General features: G+C 39.5%; 2 protein-coding genes across 2 annotated transcripts in view; one reads left to right on the plus strand and one right to left on the minus strand.

Moving 5' to 3' along the window:
* Positions 1-21443, minus strand: ncf4 (neutrophil cytosolic factor 4). The gene is made up of 10 exons (XM_086033742.1): positions 21299-21443; positions 20872-20956; positions 20621-20780; positions 17880-17950; positions 17317-17444; positions 16061-16109; positions 8059-8157; positions 5109-5260; positions 4718-4783; positions 1-1625 (listed from the first exon to the last, which is right to left on the minus strand). Exons 1-10 carry the CDS (start codon positions 21328-21330, stop codon positions 1415-1417), a joined length of 1053 nt encoding a protein of 350 aa, XP_085889868.1. The 5' UTR covers positions 21331-21443; the 3' UTR covers positions 1-1414.
* pvalb7 (parvalbumin 7) overlaps positions 9973-22633 on the plus strand; it is an 18090-nt gene continuing 5429 nt past the window's right edge. Inside the window, exon 1 of the mRNA XM_086033743.1 lies at positions 9973-10139. Coding sequence (XP_085889869.1) covers positions 10133-10139 — 7 coding nt within the window. The 5' untranslated portion in view covers positions 9973-10132. The remainder of the gene's footprint in view (positions 10140-22633) is intronic.

Consider the following 22633-nt stretch of genomic DNA (forward strand, 5'->3'; position numbering starts at 1 on the left):
TCATTTGGAAGAATAACAATTGGTCATTTTATTGGCAATTACATAATTTTTCAAAATCATTCAGCCCTAGTGGACAGCTTTTCAAAATGTGTTTCCTCTTGAGTCATGGATGTCAAAGTTGTGCGTCAGACATTACAATGGATGCTAGTGTGTCATGCACCTCACATCAGTGAACATTTATCCAAAACTTGTTTATGTGCAGAATTTTGGAACAATTTTAATGGTATGGACGAGTACTGATACCAGGTATCATATCAGGCCAATATCGGCCTTTTTTCAAGGAATCGAGTATTCATGAAGGTTGCCGATACCAGTCACATAAACTTATGGTGCCCTCTTGTGGCCGTTCTAATATCAGTAAGAAAATGGCACGTGTGGCTAACAGAACGTTTATCTGAACTACATCCATATCAATACTCTCATACGCCCATTAAGAAGCTATTTCTTTGAGTTTACGTGTTTGTAAGGTTTATATTAATGCTTAGAGTGCATTATTCGTGTGCTGCTCGTTTATTTGAAAACTCAATTTGGATTGTATGCCGACTTAATTATTAATTAATTATTAACTTTTGTTAATTCATTACAAATTAATCCTAAATCAGACTGAGTTGTTTGTGTTTTATTTTGAAACTAAATTATCTATTGAACAGTGACTGTTCTGCCTTTGGTCAGATACATATATGAAAGGTCTTTCTTTAAAATTATCAGTCGTTGGTTTAAGTGAAAAGTTACGTATCAAAAGTACTAGTGGTATCGGTTACTTGGTCTCGGTATCGGTGAATACTCAAGACTAGTATCGAACACCCCTAATTATGATTAGCATCAGCTATCACTGACGTGTAATGTTTTGCTACGTAGTTTGAGACTGTCACATCCTGCTTTGAGTCCGCTGATAGTGTAGTGGTACACACGCCTGAGTTGTGTGCGGGCAGCGTGGGATCGATTCCCGCTCAGTGACAGTGTCTATGTGTGCCCTGCGACTGGCTGGCGACCAGTTCGGGGTGTAGTCTGCCTTCGCCCATTGACGGCTGGGATAGGCTCCAGTAACTCCCCGCGACCCTATATAGGATAAGCGGTTTGGAAGATGACATGACATCCTGCTTTGCAGTAGCAACAGAGCATTTGTGGTGCAGGATAGCTGTGTTCACTGTAGTGCGGTTCATGACTAAAAAGCATCCACCGTAGTGACTAATACGCTATTGTGACGTCAATACTCATGCAAGCTTTTGAAAAGCTGTCCAGTGGTGTGACCACTATGTGTCAAAGTGTTACTCTAAATTACCTGCACTGTATGCACACCTCGGTCTACAAAATACTGCTGAGCAAAATTTAAACAGTCAAAAATATGAGTGAGTTTGGTTTACCATTTTAACTTAAGAATTGTTAAAAAAAAAAAAAAAAAAAAAAAAATGAGTCACCCCTCTACATGGTATACGGAGAGGTCAGAGGCCATGGTGATGAGCAGTTCCCATGGAAACTGATTGACAGGCCTCTGGACTGCCCCCTTTTCCTGACCTCGGCTCTCCTTGATCATCAGCAGCACGTCCTCGTCGTCCAGCACGCGGATGAGGTCGCCTTCGTAGTCGCGGTAGTTCAGTGCAATGTCATCCACCTTGAACACGTCCCTGATAAGACACACACACACGAGCGCAAGCACAGAGCACACATACTTCAATGTGGAGGTTGCCATGGAGATGAAAACAATGAACTGATCTCACATTGGATTAATGATGCTCTGTAACACATTACTTTCCTTGTTCTCTTTTTTTTTAGCCTGGAGATACATTTTTTATGAGGAGAAAAGGAAGTTTTTTTGGTAACATCCTTTTACTTTTGATACACTATTGCAAATATATCAGAAATATAATATATTTATCTGTTTACCACATTTGGGTGGTGATAAAAGTAATTATTTTTGTTTTGTAGCTTTGATTTGTTTACATTCGTTAACTCATAAATAAATCAGTATTTAAAATCTGTATTGTAAAAGAAAAAAATATAATACAATACAAAAAAATAAAATACAAAAAATTATTATTCAGGGAACTATGTTATGATTAAAGGGGAAGTCAACCCCCAAATTTTCTTGACAAGAAAATGTTCAATGCAGCCCCACTAGTTTAAACGCGGCATTCGGATTAATATTGCGTTTGTGGAATATGAAATCCACCTGTTTTGCCCATCTCAAGGAGCGGCCATTTTGCCACTTTCTGTCGACTGAAAATGAAAATTGCTCAGGGCTCAGTTAACGACCAATCATGCCTCATCTTCAGAAAACACGTGAGCTGTCTCATCTTCAGAAAACACGTGAGCTGTGACTTTCAGCTTGTCCCATCAGGCCCACCAGAATGTTAAGCCAAGTAGGCTACGATTATTAGCCTAGCATTATTTCTTGAAATTCGATGCTGTGCCATGCTGTAAATTACGCACGGTGAGCTTACCTATTTGTTCCATATGTTGATTCCATATCATCAACAAAGTCATGCCAGCTCATGCGTAGAGCGTTGGCTCCTCTTTTTTTTTTTTTTCATTTTTCCCCCAATTGTGTCACAGGTTGAAATACCGCTTTCTACCTTAATATTTTTATTTTTTACTATATTTACAATTTCTTGCAACCAGTCGGGAGTTGTAAACGAGATGATTTGTTTATTGCAGAATTGAACAGGTATGCAGTTGAACAGTTTCGATGTTGCTTCTGACGAATCTGCCGGGCAGGAAAAACAAAATTACTGGAATGGCATTGCCCGAATATCCACAGCTGGAATCGGAAGCCAGTTAATGTGGAAGCCAGTTGAACTGTAACACAAACTGGTCCAATTCCATCTCTCCTAACGACGTCACTCGCCGAAGATTTTAGCCGTCAAAAGATGGTTGGCCAAGTTTACTTCACACTTAGTCTTTAAATTCATATAATGTAACAAATTGCATGGTGTTAAAATCGTTGTCATGACTGCCGACTGTGTTATGCTATAAACAAACAAAATCAAGTGTTGTGTACACATATAAACACATTCGACATGTTTTTGTGAAGAAAACATTCAATTCTAATAACTGAAATATATTTTAAATTTATATAGTCTTCTGCTTATGATGGTACTATCGTGGCTAATTTCTGATGGGATTTGGGGCTGCTAAAATCGTAAATCGTAATAACGTGACTTTATACTGTATGTTCATTTGTATCAGCAAATAAAACAAACAATCACATGGTTTTACAGTACTTCAGGAACTAATTGTATTCACCTGTCTTCACTTACACTTTCTTACTTTATTTCCTAAATAGACCTCATCTGACAAGCACAAACTATGCATTTTAAACCGCAAAAACATTGCAGCATTAGTCAAAATTGTCCGACCGAGGGCACTCACACAATAGAGGACAGTAGAAATGAAGTGATTACGGAACAGCTCGGGCTAATCACGTTAGTGCGGTCGAGCAGCTAACGAGCAGATACGCTGCTGTAATAAGCACATTGCGCGCGGGCATGTTGCTATGTTGCTCCGTGATGAGGGCACCGAGGGGCTTGCGGGTGGAAGGTCCCCGGGGAGCTCATTTGATGGGCGCTGGTGATTGGCAGGCGCCAATTTAGAAGCTCAAGGTGAGCGTGTGTGTGGCACTATGGAGAATGAAGGAAGGGCCTTCTATACATATTTTTCTGTTGTTGTTTTCAAGCCTCTTACAGCTGTTGTAATATACATATTTACTCAAATCTAGTGAGGATAAGCGGTTCGGAAAATGGATGGATGGATGTACAGACTTTGAAAAATGATTTATTTGAGATGAGTTTTTTTCCTCAATATTGCGATTGAGATTTAATATGCGATTATTGTTTTCAAGGTCCTCTTCCAATGGGTTTTTTAACAATAAATGTATCTGTATTAAAATAACATGATCAGATTTATTATACATACGTTTTTTGGTCTTGTGATTAGTTTCAGCTAAAACAAAGGCAAATGAACCATGAACTAAGACCATCTTCCATTCCAATCGTTCGTTTCCACCAGATAGCTATGCTGCGGACCAAGGGGGTTGTTTTAAAAAATATAATAAATATAATGATATGTTCATCATCATTGTCATATTTATGAATGAAATACAATGCATATATCATCGGAGCGCAGAATCTCCCTGCCTGTACCTCGATCAAATTCACCAAAATTGTGTTACACCACCTGCGCCACAACTTAGACCTGCTCCGAGATGGTCTAAAGTTAAGTCTACTTGCAGTCACGAAATTGTCAGGTGTGCCGGGGGCGGGTAAAAGAAAATGCCCATGGTCCGCCGAACGCCCAGCATGGCGCAGCGCTCTCTGCCAAATTCCCAAACAAGGTAACTTAGACTTGCCCCAGCACGAAAATGAAGATGTGCCCATTTTTATGCCATACGCATGTGTGCTGTCTACGAAAATAGAGCCCATCTTCTTGGAATTTCAAGCAACCATCAAAGCTTTGAAAGTCAGCTGGAATAGTTCTCTATGAATGTTTACATGGTTTAAATGTCGATGGACTGCGATTATTGTCGGGATGTTAGCAGGACATCTGAACCCTCATCACAGGCATCCTCCATTATCTGTCATTTTGCTCTTCACAGTCCGCCCCAAAATGCAATCATCTCATTTCTGTTAATTTTCCCCATGATGACACCACTAATGGAACTCACACTTTATTTTTTAAATGTCCCTTTAAAAAAGGGACAAGTGCGGAGAATGACAATTACCTCATACGAGACATCAGCTCCTTATGTGTTGGCTGGATGTTGAGGTCCTCTTGAACGCAAATGTCTCTGCAAGCGCACGCACGCACGCACACACACATTACATTACATGCTGAGGACAATTAGGCCATTTAAAGTATGCAGAATAATGGGTACATTTCCACAGCATAAGCCTTAACACACGCACACACACACACACACCCCCACACACACCTACACGCACCCCCACCCACACACACATTTACACACACATATATATATATGTATATATACTGTGTATATACTGGCTTTTATATATATATATATATATATATATATATATATATATATATATATATATATATATATATATATATATATATATATATATAAAAAATCTGTGTATAATGTATACCTGGTTTGGACTCCAGAGGGGGTGAGCAGGTAGCATCGCAGGCAGCTGTAGGTGTGGCTTTCTCCTTCGCCCTCCAATTCACTCTCCGGAAGGGGCTTGATGATCTTCACAAACGATTGTGGAAAAATACCCGTCTGGTTGTTGACTGTGCCCTGTGGGAAATAATAACAATAAAAGAAAAGTGTGAGGGATTTGCACTCTGAGGCATGTTAGTCTGACTAATTAGCTTGCGCGCGATATATGATAATAAGCATGTAAGCCTTGTTACTACAGTGTGTGTGTGTGGGGGGGGGGGGGGGTGCGTGTGTGTGACCTGAATGGGAAACATAAAGTAGTAGTAAATAATTAAATAAAAGTAAATACACCAATTATCACTTTTAAAGACACTGCTTGCTCTCCAAATTGAACGGAAATGGAGACATTTTTCCCATCGGAAATAACATAAATAGGAAAAAAAAAAATACTGTTTCCAAATAAAGCCTTTGTTAACTGTATGGCCATTGTTTTAGTAACATTTAAACTTTATTGACAAGTGAAAAATTGAGTTAACCGTCATTAATATAAAAATGTAAAAACAATAAAGCGCACATTTCTCATTCTCTTTAAGTGTGGCTCATTCACATCTGACTTGGAGAAAAGGACGATCTGTCCGATTTTGCTTTTCGGCCAGTTTGGCAACAGGCAACATAAATATAGGATGAGCTGGTGATAACCGCTGGCGATTTGTATGGCTACAGACTTCATGTTTGTGTTAAGTTACTCACTACTTTATTAGCTTGTTCACTCAAAAAAATACAATGTAATTTGGAAGACTTTTTATTTTCCTTGAGTCAAGTTAAAGTAACACCACTCTTGAGTACAATTTTTGTCTACCTTTGCCATTTCCTATTCAACCCTGCTTAAAAACAGTTAAGCTCGTCTGCACACAACCGCTGCATTCTGTTTTTGAAATGTATTTTTACATGGCGCTTAAGCAGCGCTGCGTGACGATAAAAAGATTACTGCACGTTTCCATTAGCATTATTGGATCTGTGAGCAGAGAAGCCAGAAGGTAAAAATAAGACAGAGATAAGTGCATCCTCCACGTTCGCTTTGTCTCCCCCTCACTGCGGTCCCTCCATCGCACCCACCTCCTGTTACTTCATCTTTTTAGCACTGGTGTCTACACACTACACACTATTTCTTTGATTCATTTGTAACACGGGATAATGGCGGTTTATATTTTAATATTTTAGTATTACGTTAGTATTGCAGCATTTAAGACATTGCCTCCGTAAAGTATTCACCAAGGCTTCGTATGTTATCTATTTCTGGCTTGAACATGATTTAGTACTAGCTACTAAGGGTCCGATTTATTAAAGGTTTGCGCTGCAAAAATGGGTGCATACTGTACCTGATTGCTCACACAAATACATGTGGAAGCTGATCTACTAACTGATCGGTGAAATAAAAACAAAATGGGGCACATTGCATCTGTGGGACCAAAAGGTATACAACACTGTTTTATTTTTTCTTTGTTTGGCTATGTGTCAGGAGTGAGGCAACTGAGTGTAAAGTCCATTTTCGACACCGTTTGGCTGACTCGGACCGACCGCGGAGGTCTGAAATATAGACGGGAACACAGAGACGGACTAAAGCAGGGGTCACCAACTCGGTTCAATCTCTCCCTGCTGTGACACACCTGATTCAAATGATCAGCTCATCGGCAAGCTCTTGAGAAGCCTGATATAACTATCCTGATCATTTTAACAGGTGTGTTACAGCAGGGAGAGATTGAAAACCTGCAGGACAGGTGCCCTCGAGGACCGGGGTTGGTGACCCCTGGACTAAAGCACAGACGAATGCCCAGATCTCCTAGCAACCTACTGCATTAATAAATGTTCCAACTGCATAATATTTCAATGGTTTAAAAACATATTTTAAAGAAAAAAAAAAATGTTTGCAGTACATTTATTAACTACTGTTTGGTTATATTTAATTTTGAATTTACATTTAATGTTTTGGAACTGTGAAAATTTTTTTTTTATTTTGAGATAATTCAAATTTTATTTTATTAAATGTAATTATAATTGCTTAAATTATTCAATTCTATCAATTTTAATTTGCATTTTGTTTATCAATTTGTTTTAATTTAATTAAAAAATATGTATTTTAATTAAAAAATATGTATTTAATTAAAAAATATGTATTAAAGTTGTAAATTATTACATTTTTTTAATTTTATTTTTCAATTTTTTAAAATTAAAATTAAAAAATATTTTTTAATTTTAATTGACACATTGCACATCTTATATATCTTATTTTATACACATTTAATTATTTTTAAACATTTATTCAGGTATAATTTTATCTAACGTGTAAGCATTTAGTTGAGTTTGTTCCTTTTCCTTTATTTAAGCACAGTGTTAATATTCAAACTATGTTACTAAAGTGGCAACTGCTGCCTCATTTTTTTATCAACACCACAAGCCTACAATGCTACTGTACTTTAATATTTTTGGTAAAGGAGAGCTACATATTTTTTGAGGTGGTACTTGGTGCAAAAGGTTTGAGAACCTCTGATCTGAGGGCTTACTTCAGGCCAGTCACAAGAAGGAGTCATGCCACACCGGCAAGTACAAAACTCTCCAAGTCAGCATTTCCTTGCGACAGGGTCATTTCAGACCACGGTGAAAATTGGTGCAAACACATCCAATTGCAACACACAGTTCTTTTGGGATTTGACAGAAGTAAATCAGGCCTAAGAGCTTTAATTTAAACTGTAGTACAGTGGACAAATGTTTGATCCTTGGTGGATGTTTGTAGCCTATTTGTATTTATTTTGCTGTCATAAAAGAACACCTTCCTTTCCAGCAGACCTAATGGGTTGGAATGACCGTCGCTACCTCCCAAACAATCAGTCCCCTTAACTCACCAGCTCCTCTTCTCCTCCTAATCTATTTTAGTTTACCTCCAGCCAGTCTGTGTTGACTCGATGCAACAGGAAGATCAAGTCTCCTCTCTTCAGGTTCAACTCCGCCTTGCTACTGCCACAAAAGTCGAACATGGCCTGGCGCAAGAGAAGAAACAGTTTTAGTCCAATTTGGTCTTGTAACTAGTACCTTTTAGTGTTTTAGTGTGCTTGATCAGTCGAGTTCAAGAGTATCAGTGTGTGTGGGTCTGTGGGGGTGTGTGTGTGTGTGGGTGTGTGTGTATGTGTTTTATGGCCTTTTTGCAAAGCTTCACTTCAATTCACATCCTAATGACAGCCAGTCATATCAGTCAAATCAGTCAGTATTAGACAAAATAACACAAATATTAAACAAACAAACATAAGAATACAATGACAACAATCAAACATTGAAAACATGTTTAAAATAATACAAAATATTAGACAAATAATACAAAAACATTTGAATACAAATATATAAATATTATATACTATATATAAAATGCCAAATGAGTTAGAAAATAAACACAAAATATGACTTGATTTGGATGAACATTTTCCCATTTAAATACATAATGTTTGATTCTACTTTGTTTTATGTAACAGTTTTACGGTCAACTTCAACTGGGAGTGACAAATACACAGCTTGGAGCAAGCACGCTTGGCCTCTTATTTGGAGAATTGTTCTAGCGAGAGTCTTTTCATTTCCTCAAAGTGATGTTATACAGCAGTGTCCCATTTCTTGACAGAAGTGAGTTATACGTTCACATAAGATTCAATTTGTTTAAAGCACATTGGCAGGGTAAAAATATTTTTAAGAATGATGTGGTCGCTCTATATTGTGGATTTTCAATTCATTTTCTCTCCATTGCAATAAATGGATTTCACTACTATTTACACTAGCAAAAGTAGTTTACATCATCCTGGAGCATCAATGTCCCTGCTTTATAGCTTTTTAGCAACCCAACAGGCATGTTTCGACGGAAAATCATCCATGTGAGCATCTTCTCCCACACCCTTAAAACTGCTGGGTCAAAAGTAACCCAAATTAGGTGAAATTGCGAACTCAGGGCTGGATCCAAAAGGGACTGAGCCAATACTGGGTTATTATACCTAGCACATTGGGTTGAGAATTTGACCCAACATATGTTGGGTTAAGATTTTGATCCAACAGGGGGTAAAAGTAACCCAAATTAGGTGAAATTGCGAACTCAGGGCTGGATCCAAAAGGGACTGAGCCAATACTGGGTTATTATACCTAGCACATTGGGTTGAGAATTTGACCCAACATATGTTGGGTTAAGATTTTGATCCAACAGGGGGTAAAAACTACCCATACTGATGAGGTAAAGCTACCATGAAATGGGTTTCTAGGTGAGCAGTATAGCTGTGGTTAAAGAGACTACGTGTTTTATTACTGACATTTTCAAAGAATAAGAAGCAATTTTCCATGTTTGCCACCGTTTGCTACCAGTGGGCCATCCACCTTGACCAGGATTTCAAACCTCAATCCCAGTGCCCAAAGACTCCTAGCCACCACCAAAATATCTTGAGAATGTCACATTCAATTTATTTCAACTTCAATTAAATGTCAAAATTGCCAACCAGCGTCAGCTCTCCAGCCCTCCCAAATCCAGTCTTTAACCCAATCTGCTGGATCAAAATAATTCACCCAGCCTTGGGTAAAAGTGATTCAATTAGTTCAAAATCTACAGCTAGTCAGCAAGTGTGTTCGGAAAAAAAAGCCAGCATTTTTAAGTGTGCATTGTCGGGCCAAACATTAAAAGATGAACAGCAAGCGCAGAGGGAGCCGCGACGAGATGAGGCGCACATTGGGGCGCGTGAGACGACGCGCTGGGTGGCGAAGCAGCAGCAGCAGCAGCAGCAGCAGCAGAGCGCGGCTGGCCAAAAAAAGAACGCGGAGCGGCGAGAGCAGTAGGAGGGAGGTGAAGAAGAAGAAGAGGAGGAGGAGGAAGAGGAGGAGGTAGGAATAGTGAAATTTAAACAGAGGTGCAGGGCTGACAGATCACTGCTGCCTTTGCTGTCCGCTTGGCTCGCAGCGAGTGAGGAAGATCGGGATCAACTTCACGGGACGATGTGTGGTGAGCCACTTTGTCTTTTATTCATTTCAACTATCTAACTATTATGAAATGCTATTTTTTGTGTGTGCTGAGTGTGTGTGTGTGTGTGTGGCCGGATCTGATTTTGACAGACACTTATTATTTGATTTATGTTATTATTTGATTTATCTCTCTCATTCTCAATTAGTGATGAAAATTCTGATAACCACAAACGCAGCATGTTAGTCTGAAAAAGTGATGTGGCAAAAAAAAAAAAAAAAAAAAGAATTAGTACATTATTCAACAGGTGGGAACTCATGAATACTTCATGTATATCTGTACTCGCTGAGGAGAAAATGGGCAACATGTGACGCATATATCAGCAGCAACAAGTTGTAAAGTTGATGTAATATCAGAAATTTTGTTGCATAAGGGTGGCCGGGGAAAACACATGCAATTGTCTGCCTTAACAACAGCTTACAGTAATAAATTGTGTGGGATTTTCTAAAAAAAAAAATATTACCAAACAGCAACACATTAACTGATTATTCTTTGTGTATTTGAAAAGGTAAAAAAACACTCTGCACCATTTATTCTGTCTTTAAATTGTCATCTAATGTAGTGCTACAGTATGTGGCCTAATGGCCTATAGGACGGGTCAAAAAGACATGAGTGTGTGTGCGTGTGCTTTTATTCCCTGCGTGAACATAAAGAAACATTAGCGATCAGACACAGATTAATTCGACCGTGTTGACACCAACATTCTCACACACAAAATAAGTAAAAGGTATATTGAACTTTTTCGCTTAAGAATCTATGACTTGGCACACAACTTTTGTTGTGGTGCTGGAGTTGTTTTTGGCTAATTTGCAAATTTTGACAGCGATAAACTACCACTGTCAACACCAACTCATTTAATTGCCTTTTCTACTCTCTATCTATACTTTGACTAGCTTGGTTTAGAAGCATACAACGTCACAAGTTGGCATGTAAATGCTTCTCCACAAGCAGAGAAAAGAGTGTATTTTGTGGGAGGATAATTCATATTCACTTCTGTATTTTTTCACGTTACGGGTGCTACTTTAGCAAGTGAAAAGCGTGTATTATTCAAATTTTATTTAGATCTATTTTATTTTCGCATATTTTAGAAATACGTACTGCTAAACAAGCATATAAGTAGAATTTTGAAATAACTCATATTAATTTTGTTTTTTTATCTAATGATTTAGACAGTCACTTTTCTAAATTTGTTTTTAAAATGTTTAACTTTATTTTTGTTTGAAAATGCTGTTACACAAGTAAAAACATCGACTTTTTAAAATACATTTTTATAGGAATTTGTTTTTAAATAATAAAATCAAATTATTTTATTTACTACTACAAAAATGCAAACACACATTTTTGAGTGTATTTTAATTCAAATTATTTTAAACAATTAGTCGCATTGAATTCTCTTTTTACTTAGTACTGTCTGTCCAACATTTTTTCCGTGACTTATATTTATTTATTTATTTAAATCTGTGTTAATACCCGTAAATGTTCTACTTTTTTTTGTCAAAACGCTGACACACAAGCACAAAAGTACACATTTTTACATTCTTTTAAATTTTGTTTAATTATTTTTTTTAATTTGTCAAAATCATTTTTTTTCATTTGTTAACTTACTACTACAATAATCTTGGTAAAAAAAATAATTAAAAAAAAAAAGTTTGGGCTTTTTCTGTTATTATTAATTAATCAATTTATTTATATTATTATTATTATTATTATTTTTATTTGTTAATTTTCAATTTGTTTCTGTGTGATAATTCTGATACACGGGTAAAAAAAATATTACACGTATTTCATGTAAGTATTTTTATTCTTTGAAATATTATTTTTTCAAAGAAAAGATGAAGTAACAAAAGCCACTAGAGTCTAGAAAGAAGCATGGTATATATGGGATTGCTATGATCTGCTCGGAGTTTATTACAGGATGTGGTAGGAAAAACTAGGCATGGAACGTTAGCAAGATGTTTAAATAGAATGGAGCAGTTCAGTATTGTTGTGCAGGTGTCATTCGCTTGCACAGGGAACAACTGGAAATGACGCCTGGGTTGAGCCCGGCACAGGAGCAATCATCCTGCGCAATTAGACGTGCGCCCACCCGCCCTAACAAGCTTGTAAAAAGCTTTAGCTCCTTGATTAGTAGCAGTGAGGAGGGAGCTGGTGTTCCCTAGGTGAAAAGCCACAAGAGGAATACTTTATGAAGCCTGTACTGTAGGTCTCTACTGGAGGGAGATTTGACTCGCCGGATTGTCAGGCCTAACTACTCTACCTGCAGGCCAATTCGGAACTGCCAGCCATGTTTCCATGGTTACAGCTGCACCGTGTCAAGTGAAAAGAATCCTCACCATTTCTGGCACGCTGAAAGGGATGTGAGGAATGAGCAAGCTTAAAGTTTTGAGAGAAGCAAGGAGCTGCTGAAAATGAACAGCAATGAATGATCCAATCAAAGAAGCCAATCACAAATGAGGCAGGAGGAAGTAGTGATGCCGCTGAGACTCAAAACAACTTTCTGACTTCTGCTTCCTGTACAGTGAGTGTTTTTCCTGTTTGTCCCATTTAATAAATGAAAGTGAATCAGTGGCCGTGGTTCTCCTTGCCTATCTGCGAGGGCATTTCAGTACCTGGGGACGGATACACACATATGCAATCGGGCAGTTTTTGCCCTGATGTTGCCCCTTCCCGTGCCAGGTCGTCAAATGCCCGATAATCGTATGTTTTACAAGATTGTTTTAGAAGATTATCATTCTATCTGAAGTGTGTTAATAGTGGATTTGTCCCAGTAATAGAGTCCACAACAGGTCAGTCTGACAATCTTAAATATTAAATGTGTTCAATATTAACGGCCAAAAGTCTTCATGTGTGGGGAAAGCCGACTACTCTCTAGTCAGTTGACTCTGTGGACTGTGACGTGAACGGAATATAGCTAATCAAAGAAGCGCCCGGATTGACTAACAAGGAAGCGGTGGTAAATAAAACCAAATGTTGTTTTTTGGGGACCCTCCCCAGACAGGAGAAAGCAATTTCCAAAGCTTTTCTTGACAGCATCCTGTCTCGGCTCCTCTTTGGGACCATTCAGCAAACGTCGGCACATTTCCGGAAGTGTCTGTTCTCATTCGTTTTTGTGAGATTATGTATGGTTACGCGAGATTTCTGCCTTGGAGGATTCATTGCACTAGCCAAGAGAAGGCTCAACAAGACCTTGGGTTGTTATTGTGACTTTCTGCTTGTCCCGCCAAGGGCCAATAGAGCGAGTCACTGGTATGATGTTTGCCACAGTATTTACTACCTGGTACAACCTACCTGTTTTGATTTAGGTGTGGAATTTGGGGCACTGACCGGCAATCGAACATGCACCGTCGGCATGAACGGCAGCATTATGTTATACTATCAGAGCTGGGCATTTTACTACAAATTGAGCGTCCATTATTTGTCATCCGTCAGCAGCGTGGGTACCCTTCTGTCATCCACCATTCGTCTTTTTTTCCGGCGGGAAAAAAATAGTAACAACTATAGGCCGGATTGTTCCTAATTATAAACGGGCGTCCGTCTGCGATTCCGACTAAACTTTCACTAGCTGGACTCAATTCCAAACATCAATGAGGCAACCCAGGACCCTGAGCTGAACTATTGGGCCATATCAATGATAAAACAATGACAGTGCTTAGGACACAGCAATGAGATCATATCGGGAATTCCCTGCATAGGGTTCTTACAAGCTCTTGCTGTCTGGTGACTGGTAGAAGACCCCGAGAGAAACCTGACACAACTGTAAACCCCAATAAATACTGCAATGACACATCAGGTTTCTGGAATCTCCCTACTTGGGGCCAATCACAAATGATTGGCCCCAAGTAGGGAGATGTCAGGCCTGTTGTCAATACACTGACAACAAAATAACCCCCCCCCCAAAAAAAGAGAAAAACTGCGTTAGTGGTAGATACGTTATTCGATAACCATTTCATGCCAATTATTTGCATCCATTGTCCAGGTTTTTGCTTGTGCTCCATGGTCTTCCATGCCCCTCACCTGAGGTACGAGGGCCATGCACCAAGTCCAAACGCAACACCCCTTTAAGACTGTGAATCTATAAGCCCTTCCAGATCACCTAGCGTCTGAAATTTCTTAACAAAGTGCTATCACAAATTTAAATCACAAACTTGGTATATTTTGTTCCCCAGACTTTGACCTGAAATTTTGTTGGTTTCTACACACCAGAGTTATATTTCAAGAGATGCTTATGGTTGGCATTTGCAAATTATCATTCAGAATGGTACTCATTAACGACAATTGAGGGACCGGTTGCGGTATTGCCGTATTGGTACATCAGAGTAGGGTGGAACTTAACGGCCGGCTCGCCGACGAGAATTGTCACTTAGCGACTGTTATCAATAATTGAGAGAACACGACTCAGGACGAGCGCGAGCACCAAGAAGCACACCAAGGGGGCACTCGCTTCTCCGAGAGAGAACGAGCTAAAATAAAATGTTGAGTAGGATGGCGGCATTGTGGGTAGATTTTACCAGTCTTTCACTGCTGTGTGGGAGAGAGAGTGAGGGAGCGAGTGAGAGCAAGAGGCAAGTAAACTAGAGAGGCTGTGCTCGGTTTGCCAATAAAAGACCGCTGGAGTGTGCAGACAGTGTGTATTGCTCCTGTTCTGCGCAGTAGCAGTTTTCAGAGAAGTTAAGTGTTTCTGCAAGGGCACAAGGTGCGCGTAGAACAAAAGCGATACCAACACGTGAAGTCAGCTTGTGCACTGACATACTTTCATACACCCTGAAAAATTCACGGATCATAACATTAGGTACACCTGCACAAACTATTCATTCACTGCAAGACATTTTCAGACTCTCTTTTACCCTAACGTTTGAAAAATGTTTTAAAAAAATATAAGTAAATTGCTGGGATTGAATGGCTGGACTGTGAAAAGACAAGTAAATTTGGCAATGGCGGTGAGTAAGTTGAAGCGGTCCTGAAACTTCTTCCTTTGATTTTGAGCGACACTGATTTGTTAAAAAAGATGTTTATGATTGTGCTTGTAGTCTGCAGTGGTTGAGATCTTCACTGATTCATACTGAGAATGGCAGAAGGTCAAATTAACCTGTGCATCCACCTGTAGCCATCCATACAACAGAAGAGCTGCGTTTTTAATGAAACAGTCCTAGAAGTCAATTTGTGAATAAATGAGATCATCGTTGTTTCTGTACATACAGTATATTTTTTGAAACATTTTTGTTCAGTGGTTTGCTGTGATATTTTTCCGATGTGAAATATGTGCCTTGGCGCAGTCAAAGTCAGGAAACATTGCTCTAAGTTGTACAAAAATCTTCACTGGAATCAGTGGAAATAGGGTGCACTCAAGCTCAGTTGAGAGTAGCATTGAAAAGGTCGTGAAAAGTGTGCAATTTCCGTTTAATGTTTTTTTTTTCATTTTTAATACATTTGCACAATTTCCAAAACAACATTTCTCGTTGACATTATGGATTATCGTGTGTTGAATTTTGAGGGGAAAATAATTTAACCTACTTTTTAACATGGCTGAAATGTACCAAAATGTGGAATAAGTGAAGAGGTATGACTGATTTCAGGATTCTATGTAGCGAAATTAAGTAGCTAATAATCAACATTGCTCATGTAATACCTATATGTGTGGCGTAAACATTTTGATTATACGCTATGCCAGTACAAATATTTTCACCGCAAATGGCTGACCAACTAGATGTCGATGCATTCAATCCAATCATGGAGTCAATTGTGTTACATGCCTCTTCAACTTCACAAGCAAACTCAGTATTGACTTCCTCACATGTTTTCATGTATTGATTTTTAGTTGGAATGTGTTACTCTGCGGGTGGCTATGGAGATGGTAACCACAGCAACAATGATAAATAAATACAATTAAATAAGCGCGCATGTACCTCAGCCCTGGGTGATGAGAAGAGGTCCGTCTTGGGTTTGACTGTCTTCCTAAAAGATCAAAAAACAATGCAAAGTAACTTGCAATTAACTCAAGAACATTTTGTCTAATATGGAGTGTGATTTCAAAAAAATGGAACAAACACAATTTCTAGTGATATCGCCCCTAGAACAACCGTGTGGGGTTGGGGAAAAAGGGCATGCATGCAAAGGGGAAGTAATGAGAGTCAAATTTTGCATCATTTCCTCTTGACAGAGTCTTCCCTTACCACATTCTCGTTCTCCTGGTGAAACACGCCATGCGCTAACTATCCGATGGCTGGATGGTCATCACAAATAAGGAAGTAAGCTTAACTCCTAACGCCTCTGTGGCTTATACATGAACGACTTGTTGACCTGACTCATGTCTCTCACGATACGTTCATGATTTATTACTTTTCAGCGCTGAACCTTATGATAAGACACAAAATCAGCAAACAAACAAATTCACGAATGCTGAACAACAACTGACAGTGAGTTATAGTTTAAGACTAAGGGCTCTCATTTCGTTACTGGCGCAAGTCCGACGCAACGCGCGGTCTTTGTCTGTGTGGAGGCAGGTTAGACTGGGTGTTGGTAATTTTACAGAGGCATGCAAGTCAATGTATTCAAAACAGGGTGGTTTGCGCCTTTGTGGGCGTGAACAAGGGTGACTCCATTTGCCAAAAATCAAAGCGGATCAGAGGTTTTGATGCCCACTGATGTCATATTTATGAATGAAATATGATGACATACACACACGTCTGCGGAGCTCAGAATCTGAAAATTACGATATGACAGAATTTCCGTATGCTCATCTATGAAAATAGAACCCTGAGTGTTTCATTGTGTTTCAGGGAGACACTGTGTCCCTGTGTATATTCGGAAAGCCAAGCAAACTGCAGGTTATCGAGGTTCCGCTGCAAATTAGATTAATAAAGGTTTCAAACTTTTGCTATGCATTCGCACAGTGAAGACCCTTCAACTTATCCACTGCCAGACATTTTCAGACCCTCTTTTGCCCTAACGGTTGAAAAAAAATAGAAAAAAAATAGAAATAAGTTTCTGCGATTGAATGGCTGGACTGTGAAAAGACGAATAAATACGTCAGTGGCAGTGAATGAGTTAAAAGGCCTAAGGAGCGGAATGTAACTTTGCTGGTCATTTAGAGAATGGTTCTTGGACTCTTAACCAGTTCTACCAGTGGTGCTTAACGAGATACATGGACAAAGGGGCTTACACTTTGCGAGTAGGCGGCCGCAGACGCCTGAGAGCTCGAGGCTGGTGTTGGCTGTCCTGCTCCGTCTGATAGAAGAACATCCTGAGATCCTCGTCCAGCAGCAACCACGTTGGCAGACCCAACAGCCTCTGCAGGAGAGAGGAGAGGAAGAATCTGATGGGAACGGTGGTGGTAAAGAAGGGTTGTGGGAGTCTAACGAGGTGGAAGGTGTGAAGCAGGAAAAGATGGGAGAATAAAACCACGTAGGTTGTGGCCAAACAGGCAAAGCAAGTGAGTGGGAGAAGACGACGTGGTGTGTGCGTTTGTGTGTTGTTGTTTTTCGGGCTGCACGCAACGTGTCAAAAGTCCCACAACTGCTGTCAGTCAGGTGTGATGTGGGCACAGGGCACAAGGAGAGAGAAGAGAAAGAGAGAGAGAGAGACGCCTACGTGCGCAGCTTCATCTGCAAACTGATGCTCCAGTAAACGCTCAAGTCAGCACGGCATCCACCTACAGCATCACTCAGCCCACTTATAGGTGAAGGCGCACAAGTTGGAGTGAGCGCAACAAGACGGCGCGATTACCTTCATGTACGTGTTCAGCTCGGGGATTCGGCTTTCCGCGATCTCTCGCTTGTTGCCGATGAACACTTTACCTGGAGACACAGGAAATGCACTCTAGTATTGTATTTGAAAAAAATCAATAATTTACTGTACAGTAATAACATAATTAAAAATAGAATGCACAGAATTAAACAGTTAGTGCATCATGATTTCATGCTTTTAATTAATTGTGCAGGAAGTATATTTCTTTAAACAAAGTCAAAACTGGTCCGTAAGCTGCAGTAATATGAGCCATTTTTCGCAGAGCTTGTGAGTAATGTTATGTCTGTCTACATGTTTTGCTGCATTATTTGTGTTCCAATATCAACTGCGGCGGCACGGTGGCTGACTGGTTAGCACGTCCGCCTCACAGTTCAGAGGTCGTGGGTTTGATCCCGGCTCCGGCCTCCCTGTGTGGAGTTTGCATGTTCTCCCCGTGCCCACGTGGGTTTTCTTCCTCACACATTCCAAAAACATGCATCGTAAATTGATTGGACATTCTAAATTGCCCCTAGGTGTGAGTGTGAGTGCGGATGTTTGTTTGTCTCTGTGTGCCCTGCGATTGGCTGGCAATCAATTCAGGGTGTCCCCCGTCTTTATGTCAACACAGTCCTTACTGGGATGGTCAAAGTCGAAATAATGCGGAGATACTGAGATGCTAACTTTGCTAGCCTGTGTTAGCTCATTGATGTTCCATCAGTCTTTATGGAAGTGTTTCCATATTCTCTGCATGATGTACTTGGGCCTCGGAAGACAGTCGTGTTGGATTTATTTTGACCGCAAACTAGTTGAGAGTGAATCAACAGCACCTCTGCTGGTTGCAGACAAGTACTGAATGCAATTTGGACTCCCTTATCAGTGGTTCTCAAAGTTTTAAAAATACCTAGCTCTCCAAGTACCACCGTCATTAAAATATATACAGTATTTACTCAACAGTTTCTCAAATGAGACGCAGATTAAAATAAAGACGAAAATGTAAAGCTGATACAACCCTTCTAAGTCCAGAAAAAATGAGGCGGCGCCGCCTAAATCACTCCCAAGGCCATCCAGTGCTGTTATTAAATCCCATTTAGCCCACTCCTAATGACCCTCAGCTTTAATGTTCAGCTCACACTCAATCAATTCCTCCTCCTCCTCCTCCTCCTCCTCCTCCTCCTCCTCCTCCTCCTCCTCCTCTCATTCACACTAAAGCAGTAAATGACTCAGCCACTCTGTGACACGACTTCGTTTGAATCGAATCAAATTGTCTTTTCTAACCTCCATATTTGTAACGGCAGTGATTTGTTCCATAAAATCCACATGGCTGGAAAACCCTGGATTACATCAAAATGACAAGCCAAAAGAGAGTCATTCGGCTGTCTAATGACTTGTTTCAAAGTGCCCAAGTAGCTCATGTGTTTTTTTTTCCTGCCGTCTGACATCCTATCATCCCATGTCTCTCCTTCGCTTTCCCTTTCCATCTTGATGAGCTCCGCAATTAAATCCATCAGCTCTAATATTATCCTGCAGATTCCTCCCGTGGCAGATGCAAAAGTTTTTAGAAAAGTTCAACGCCCCCCCAGTCTTCCCATTCAGTATTCAGTGAGAGACTGATTGAAATCATAATATATTCCATTTCCGCAAAAGATAAATCATGATTGGGTAGCATATATTCAAAGCAGCACACGTTTAAAGGTTTTGCTACTTTTGAGTTCCCAAAAAGGTACAATCACATCCTGAATGTAAAAATCAATAATGCAATACTGGGATGAAATGAGGAATATGAGTCATGTTCCATTCAAACTCACGCTGCTGAATAAACCAGCAAGTTGAAACACGGCATTCTGATTAATTTTGAGTTTGTGGAATATAAATTAAGCAGCAAAATGCACTCGCTTTTAGCCATCTCTGGGGGCGGCCATTTTGTCTTCCGTCGACCGAAAATTACAACACAACTGCTCACAATGACCAGTCACGGCTCACAATGACCAGTCACGGCTGACCTGTTTTCTGAATCTGAGCCGTGATTGGTCGTTGTGAGCAGTTCTGATGTCATTTTCAGTCGACAGAGGACAAAATGGCCGCCCCCAAAGATGTCTAAAAATGAGTGCATTTTGCTTAATTTATATTCCACAAATGCAAAATTAATCTGAATGCCGTGTTTCAACTAGTGGGCCTACTGGGAACATATTCTTGAAAAAAATATGTTTGGGTTGACTTCCCTTTAATGAGCCGCTGGTCCCATCTTGTGAGTGTAACATTTTGGCAACAGATATTCCGCTTTAAGGACAGTAACATAGTACTTTATTACTTTCCACCACTGACTGCTCTTACTATACAATACCACAAGACTTCTATACAGTCATTTTATGGGCTAACCATAAGTCAGTTATTGCAAAAACACAAACACGATTGAATTGAGTCACCACAACTGCTGATGAAATACAAATGTATCACACACCATCACTCTCATGTTTGTCTCCACTCTAAGCGCTTTTATTGCTGTCTCTGTACTTTTTGTACAAAGCATTTAAAGGCCTCCTGTGGCGCAATCAACTGCCACACCGATTTTGCAAACAGGTGCAGCGCATCTCCAGCAGCCCGCAATCAAAGGCCAAATTGTTTTCGAAGCTACTTTCTGCACACAGCAGGCACAGAAACCTAAAACTTTCTGGATGCCAGAATGAATACATCGTCTATAGCTAGCTACAGCCATGACTGAGATGGGATTTTTAAACAGATACCTGGAAGTATGGGCAGCACGCAGGTGTTGGGACCAGGTCTGTCCGGGTCCTCTGGAGAGTATCTGGACTCCAGAATCTGGTGAAGGCTGAAAAACTCGCGGTAGCGCCTGTAGATCAGATATTTGCTCCATCCTTTGGTTTTCACCTCAACAACAAACATCTGCCATAGTGGATGAAAGACAAAGACGGTTTGTTGGTCGCTGTGAAATGTTAACAACCTGCTTGTTTTTTTTGTTTTTTTCCAAACTTACAAAATAGTCAATGAAGCCTTTTTTTTCCTCGATATCCGCAATGGTGGCACTGATGGGGACGTTATTAGGCAGCTGGTCAAAGTCACTAGGTAACAGGAAACACTTCAAGTTACAATCAGTTTATATTTAAATAAATTACTCAAGACATGATATTTGTTTACCCATATTTAGTATCTTCTCTATTTTAATAATAAATGTATATTTTGTTACAGAGAACTATACATTGCTATGGTTTCACCATTCAAAAATATAATTAAACTCAATTCATATATTATTTGTAGTAATATTTGTTTATAACTACCGAATGTACATTTTAATTTGGCGTGGTTTCTCCTTTCTATGTGGAGAAAAAAAAAACATACACGCATAGTAAATGTGGCCCCACACTGGACCTCAACTGGTGAAAAGGTCACATTTGTAAACTCACCTTTCGTAGCGTAGCTGCTGCAGTAGCGACATGGCTGAAGGTGTCAGATGGTGTAGAAAGAAAACAAAATGGTTTCAAACGTGTGAATGACTGTGCAGTGGAAAGACGTATCAGGAAGTGAGAGTTCCCTCTGATGATGTTCCGCACATACAACCAGGGGCAGACCAGTGAGAGGCTTGCAACCAGGAAGTGGTATGCGTTGCTAGTCTTTCCAGGCAAACCCCCAAAAAGGAAACTTTTAGTACACTAATTCAACAACTAATAGCACATTATTATGTTTAAAGTAACTTTTTATATGCTTAATTATTGATTAAAAATATATTACACTATGCAGCTCAACCCCCCCCCCCAAAAAAAAATAAAATAAATAAAAAACATTAAATATTTGGACTCATTTGATGGAGATCTGCATACTTTGAGTAGAAGAAGCCCATTTTAAATAGTGTGCCATTATGCGATGATTTTATCGTCCCAACACGGGCGTAGTTTTTTAAATTTAATGTTTTCTACACTTGTTAATATTATGAAGAGAAAATTTGGCTAATGAAATGACCCAAAAGGTCTTTAAATGGTACATGTGCAGGATACCATAGGTAAGTGGTCCCTAAAAATTTTAAACTTTTTACTGCCTCAACTGTACTTAGTTAAATTGTAGTGCAGTTAATTTGGGGGGGGGATGTACTTATATAAATGTGAGCAAAAATGCAGTTCTAAAAAATCAAATGCCAATTTATAACTGTACTGCGCACAACAAATGTGCTAAAGAAAAGTTGCACACATAAAAACATAACACAATGCACAGTTTGAACATTTAAGTGATTTTCACGTACCACTGGAGCACAAGTGTCAAACATTTTATGTGGCTTGCTAAAACAAATTGTGTATCCAATTCATGTTTTGTGTCGAAAATCTGCACCCAAATTGCAAATTCTTTTCACATTCATATCACTGAGATATTAGTTTTTTTGTTACCCAAACGTTTTTAAAAATAAATTAATCAATAGTTGAACATTCTATTTTCCTTGACTTCTGATTTCAAAACGAGTTATTCGTTAGTTAGGCGTGCACAGTGGCCGAGCCCTGCTGTGAACAATGAAAAACCGCAAAGACCTGACGCCATTAAATGGTTTGTAATCAAATCACATATAGATGACAAAAAATGGCGTCGAAGCACTTCAAACAGAGAGTATCATAAAGCATCAACACAATCATGAACTTAAATTACCTAAACAACTGTATTCATGACTTAAATTAATAACCACAAATGAACCACCTTCAATGAGGTTCATCAATAGTATGCTAGCATACAGCTAGCATAGGGGTGTGTGGTGTGGC

The sequence above is a fragment of the Filicampus tigris genome, chromosome 6 (assembly GCF_054856515.1).
Source record: "Filicampus tigris isolate MCC_2025a chromosome 6, RoL_Ftig_1.0, whole genome shotgun sequence".
Lineage (NCBI taxonomy): Eukaryota > Metazoa > Chordata > Actinopteri > Syngnathiformes > Syngnathidae > Filicampus > Filicampus tigris.